Below are 5,289 nucleotides of genomic sequence, written 5' to 3'. Positions count from 1 at the left end.
CCACTCACCGGGCACGCCGAGCTGGCGCGCGGGCGCGGCGCGGGCGGAAACGCCGGGCAAGAGCCGCAGGGCCGCGCTCACCCGCAGTAACCTTGAGGCCATGGCGGCACCGGCTCTTCCGCTGCGGGGGCGGAAGCGGAAGTGACGTCACGCGGGATCGGGGGGCGGGCGGTGAGTGAAGCCCGCCCCCGGAGCTTGACCACGCCCCAAGGCGGAGCCACGCGGCTTTCTTGGGCCACGCCCCTTAGAAAACAAAACCACGCCCCCAGTGCGGCCCCCGGGGGTCGCCGAGGGCGGAGGGAGATGGGACAGCGCGAGGGGGACAGGGACGGAGTCAGGGATGGGGACACCCAGGGGGCGGCAGGGACAGCCCACGAGGCGGCAGGGACACTCTGGGGGTACAGGGGAACCCTGGGGGTTGTGGGGACACTCCTGGGGGGACAGGGACTGTGCCCCTGAGGTAGAAGCTGGGAATGGGAGCACCTGGAGAGGTACAGGGACAACCCCCAGGGGGACAGAGACAGTGTTCCCGAGGGGGATGGGAGGGGGGACAGGGATCCCCTGGAGGTGACGAAGACATCTCAGGGTGGATGGGACAATGTCCTTGGGACCACGGGGGTGGGATAGCCCTGGAGGAGGGGGACAAAGAACTGGGGACCATGAGGACATGACACCTCCAGAGAGATGGTCCCGGGGCCTTGGGGCCGAGAGTCCCAGGGGAGAACAGGGCCAGGGACACGGGGGGGGCGGGGCGGGGATGGGAATGATGTCCTGGGAGCCGTGGGGGTAGGACACCCCGAGGGATAGGGACAGGGACAGCCCTGGGGGGACAGGGCCAATGTCCCCAGAACCACGATGACACCCTCAAGGTGACAGGGACAATGTCCCTGGAACTCTGGGGACAAGACCAGCCCAAGACACTGCAGAGAGACATTCCTGGAGCCTTAGGGCCATGTGGGGACAGGGACACCCCAGGGACAGAGGGACAGCTCAGGGGGGACAGGGCCGATGTCCCCAGGAGCAGGGAAAACCCCTGAGGGATGGGGACAGATTGTCCCAGGGCTCTGGGGACAGAACAGCCCCAGGGGGACAGGGACAATCTCCCCAGGACCACAGAACGTGACACCCCTGGGGGCACAGGGACACCCCCGGGGCAGATCTGGAGGGACAGGGCTCATGTCCCCAGGGCAGGGACAGCCCTGGAGGGGTGGGGACAGACCTGGGGGCACAGGGCCAGCCCCCCGCCCCCTCCCCTGCCTCAGTTTCCCCCCCCCTCGCTGCTTACTCATCCCCATCGATCCTATCGATCCCACCGGGGGCGGGGGGGGGCCAAAACAACCTTTTTCCCCCCCAGTTTTGAGTCCGGTGCTGGTTTGACCTCCCGGCTGTGCAGCCACAAGCCCGGGGTGCTGCGGGGAGGGGGGGGCAGCGCCCCTGGGCCCCCCCAAATCCTTCAGGGGGAGGGAGAGGGCTAAAAATAAAATGTGGGAAAGCAGCGCCGGGGGGGCCGGGGGGGTGGGCGAGTGCCAAGGGAGGAGGAGGAGGAGGAGGAGGAGGCAGGACAGGCGGGCACGGGCGGGCACAGCACCCGCCCTGCGCTCCCGCAGCACCCACTGCTCACACCCTGCCGGGGTCTGGGGGGACCCCCCAAGCCCCCCCCGGGGGCCATGGGCATCCAGAGCATGGAGCTGTGCGCCGTGGCCGTGGTCATCCTCCTCTTCATCGCCGTCCTCAAGCAGTTCGGCATCCTGGAGCCCATCTCCATGGAAGGTACCCCCCAGTTATAACCTTAATGAACCCTAATTATTGAGTTAATTAATCCCTCCCATCCCTCCCCCCGTCAGTGACCTGTCGGGCCCTCTGAGGTCCAACCAGCCGGGTTTGGGGTTCCCCCCCATGAGGGTTTGGGGTGAAGGCTGAGGGTTTGGGGGGTGGTGGAGAGGGCAGGTCCCCCCAGCCCCCCTCCAGCCCCCCCTTGCAGTGTCCTGGCCCAGCCCTGCTCTGACCTTCCCTGGGGGGCTGTGCCAGTGCTGTGCCCCCCTGCCTCTCCCAAGGTGCCCCCACTCCCTGTCAACAGATAACAGGGACCCCCAAACATCCCCAAGGTGGGAGGGGGTGGCTCTGAGCTGCTGTTAATCCCCAACCCCCCCCGAGCTGGGAGGCTCTGCCACCACAGAGACCCCCAAAGGCCCCTGGGGATGGGACACAGGGATCCCCAGGCCCCCACTGACTCCCAACCCCCTCAAAACACAACACCAGGCCCTCCCACTCCCTCTCTGCCCCCCAAGCCCCCCTGAGACCCGGCTTAGCAGGAACTGGGAGGTTCAACCCCTCTGGGGGGACCATGGGGATTTTCCAGGGTCCCAACCCCATCCCAAAATTCCCACCCCTCCCTCTGCACCGGGAGGCTCCGTGGGGGCTCCCCAGGCTGGAATTATTAATAAACCATCATTTATTAATTACCTTTGGCCGGGGAGAGGCGGCTCTGGAATGTTCCGTGCCTCCAGAATGCGGGAAACCCCTCGGGATTCGACACCTGGGGTGTTCCAGGGGCCCAAAGGGAATTCTGGGGTCCACCATGGCACCCTGGGGTGGTTTTGGGGCCATGGGAGTAGCTGTAGGGGGGATGGGGTTGGTTTTAGCGGGGATGGAGGTGGTTTTAAGGGTTGGAGGGTTGGTTTTAGAGAGAATGGAGGTGGTTTTAAGGGGTGGAAGGGTTGGCTTTGGGGGGTGGGGGTGGTTTAAAGGGGATAGGGGTGGCTTTAGGGCAGGGGGTGTTGTTTTTAAGGGGGATCTTTGTCCGGGGGGGTCTCTCCAGACAACAGCGATGCCGACGTGGAGCTCCCGACCATCCGGCACCAACCCGAGGGGCTGGAGCAGCTCCTGGCCCGGACCAACTTCACCAAGATGGAGCTTCAGTCCCTCTACCGTGGCTTCAAGAACGTGAGCTTGGGGGTCCCTCACCCCCTGACCCCACATACGGGGGTCCTGGGGGTCTCCAGTGTCACCAGGCGCCACCTCCTTCCCAGGAATGTCCCAGCGGCCTCGTGGACGAGGAAACCTTCACACTCATCTACTCACGGTTCTTCCCCCAGGGCGGTGAGTCAGGGGGGCCCCCAAACCTGCCAGGGGGGGCCTGGGGGGGCCCATCCGAACAAACAGCCCCTGCCAAAGTGGGGGGAGTCACTGTCTCCTTGCCCTGCAGACGCCAGTTCCTACGCCCACCTCTTGTTCGACGCCTTCGACGCCGACCACAACGGGGCTCTGTGCTTCCAGGTGGGAATTCCCGGCGTGATTCATCACATCCTCCTCCTCCTCCCAGGCTGTGGCCGAACTCTCCCTCGTGGTGCCAGGGGCACTGCAGCACAAGGGGGGGATGGTTAAAAATAACGGGATCAATAGGGAACAAATCCCTTGGGCGCCCCAGGATCGATGTGGCAGCAGGAGGGGGGGCTGAGCGCTGTGAGGGGGGTTGGGGTCCCTCCCTGCTCACACCCACGGCAGGATTTCGCCGTGGGGCTCTCGGTGCTGCTGCGGGGGACGGAGCAGCAGAAGCTGAAGTGGACGTTTGACCTCTACGATGTGAATAAGGACGGCTACGTCACCAAGGAGGTAACACTGGGGGTCACTAGGGGGGCTGGCGGAGCGGGGGGCACCCAGAGAGGGATGTGCCATGCTCTGTGTGCCCCCAGGACATGCTGGAGATCATGAAGTCCATCTATGCCATGATGGGGCCCTGCACGGAGCCCACCCTGCGGGCCAGCGCCCCGGCCCAGCACATGGAGCTGTTCTTCCAGGTGACACTGTCCCCTCTGCCTCCTCCCGGGGCCACCTCCCGGGGCCACCCACCCCCACTCAGCCCCGGCCACTCCCTTGCAGAAGATGGACAGGAACGGGGACGGTGTGGTGACCTTCGAGGAGTTCCTGGAGACCTGCCAGGAGGTGGGGGGACTCCGGGGGCCTGGGGGGCACTGCCACCCTCCTCTTCCTCCATCCTGCCAGGCCTTGGAGTCTGAGACATCCCCCTGCTCCTAGTTCTGTCCCAGAGTGATGTGCTGGGGGGGCAGGAGGGATGGGGACAAGGGGGTGACCCCGGGAGCGGGGACAGGAGGAGAGAGACAGGAAGGGAATGGCAGGAGGGGGGAACAGGAGGGGGGCTGGGAGAGGAATGGGAGGGAGGGACAGGAGAAGTGTGGGATGGGGGGTGTTGGGCGGTGGGGAGAGGAGAGAGGGGACAGGATTGGGGGGGGAAGGAGGGGAGAGACAGGGAAGCAGGATGGGAGGGACGGGAGTGGGATGGCAGGAGGGGGATGGGAGGAGGGGGACACGGGAGTCTCTGTCCTCTCCCCTCCAGGACAAGGACATCATGAGCTCCATGCAGATCTTCCACAACGTGCTCTAGACCCTGGGCCCCCCCTGGAGACAGGAGGGGACAAGGACAACGCTGCCACCAGAGCCCCCAGCACGGCACTGGCACCTGCAAGATGGACCCATTTCGGGGGGCTGAGCCCCCCTCGACAAGGACCCCCTGCCTTGGGTGGCATAGGGACCTGACATGGCACAAACAGGACCCCGACACCAGGGCCCCCCGGGGTGGGGACCCCTGGGACACAGGGACCCCCTGAGAGGGGACTCCCTGGGATGTGGGGACCCCTCAGAGACAGGATCCCTTGGAGATGGCACACCCCAGGGAAGGGACCCCCTGGGACGTGGGGAGTTCTTGAGTGGGGGTCTCCAGGCATGAAATGGAGCCCCCAAACACCAACCAAAAGCACACAGACCCGCCTCCCCCCTCATCACTCAGGGGACCCCCACGAGGCCACAGCCCCCCCACCAGCACGTGGAGAGGGGGTTGTTTTATAAATAAACCACGTAGTGACGATTTAGGGGGAAACGGAGTCAAGTGCGACGTGACAGTTGTGCAGTGTCCCTGCCCCCGTCCCCGTCTCAGTCCAATCCCAGTCCCTGCCCCAGTCCCAGCCACCATCCCTGTCCTCATTCCTGTCCTGGCCTCGATCCCCGTCCCCATCCCTGCCCCATTCCAGTTCCTGGCCCTGTCCTTCTCCCTGTCCCCTCCCTGGCCCTGCCCCTAATCCAGCCCCTGTTGTTCTTTCCGTCCCTGACACAGTCCCCACTCCAGTCCCAGTCCCTCTCCTAGTCACTATCTCAGTTCCTGCCCCAGTCCCCGTTCCTGTCCCAGTCCCAGTCGCTATAATGGTCCCATTCCCGCTCCCAAACCCTATAATGGTCCCATTCCCGGTCCCAATCCCTATAATGGTCCCATTCCCG

At 65.0% G+C, this 5,289-nt stretch overlaps 1 protein-coding gene and 1 long non-coding RNA gene across 5 annotated transcripts; one reads left to right on the top strand and one right to left on the bottom strand.

Moving 5' to 3' along the window:
• The first annotated feature begins 283 nt into the window (after positions 1–283).
• LOC113941324 (calsenilin-like) lies at positions 284–4,842 on the top strand. 4 transcript variants are annotated; one of them, XM_027632486.1, is made up of 9 exons: positions 291–333; positions 1,608–1,770; positions 2,819–2,943; positions 3,030–3,099; positions 3,206–3,276; positions 3,505–3,612; positions 3,693–3,797; positions 3,880–3,942; positions 4,403–4,842. In XM_027632486.1, the coding sequence occupies exons 1-9, from the start codon at positions 304–306 to the stop codon at positions 4,505–4,507; spliced, it is 840 nt and encodes a 279-aa protein (XP_027488287.1). In that variant the 5' UTR covers positions 291–303; the 3' UTR covers positions 4,508–4,842. The 4 variants fall into 4 exon arrangements, with proteins under 4 accessions (XP_027488290.1, XP_027488287.1, XP_027488288.1 ...); XM_027632487.1 differs by having other exon boundaries at positions 293–333; positions 4,355–4,842; XM_027632489.1 differs by lacking the exon at positions 3,505–3,612 and having other exon boundaries at positions 284–333.
• LOC113941326 lies at positions 1,650–3,319 on the bottom strand. Its single transcript, XR_003525649.1, has 3 exons — positions 3,226–3,319; positions 2,464–2,615; positions 1,650–1,759 (listed from the first exon to the last, which is right to left on the bottom strand). It is a non-coding gene; the product is annotated as an uncharacterized LOC113941326 (long non-coding RNA).
• Positions 4,843–5,289: the final 447 nt, after the last annotated feature.

The sequence above is a fragment of the Corapipo altera genome, unplaced genomic scaffold (genome assembly GCF_003945725.1).
Source record: "Corapipo altera isolate COAL_440 unplaced genomic scaffold, ASM394572v1 60793, whole genome shotgun sequence".
Taxonomy (NCBI): Eukaryota; Metazoa; Chordata; class Aves; order Passeriformes; family Pipridae; genus Corapipo; species Corapipo altera.
Note: the sequence above shows the minus strand (reverse complement) of the source record. Positions and strands in the feature narration are given on the sequence as shown.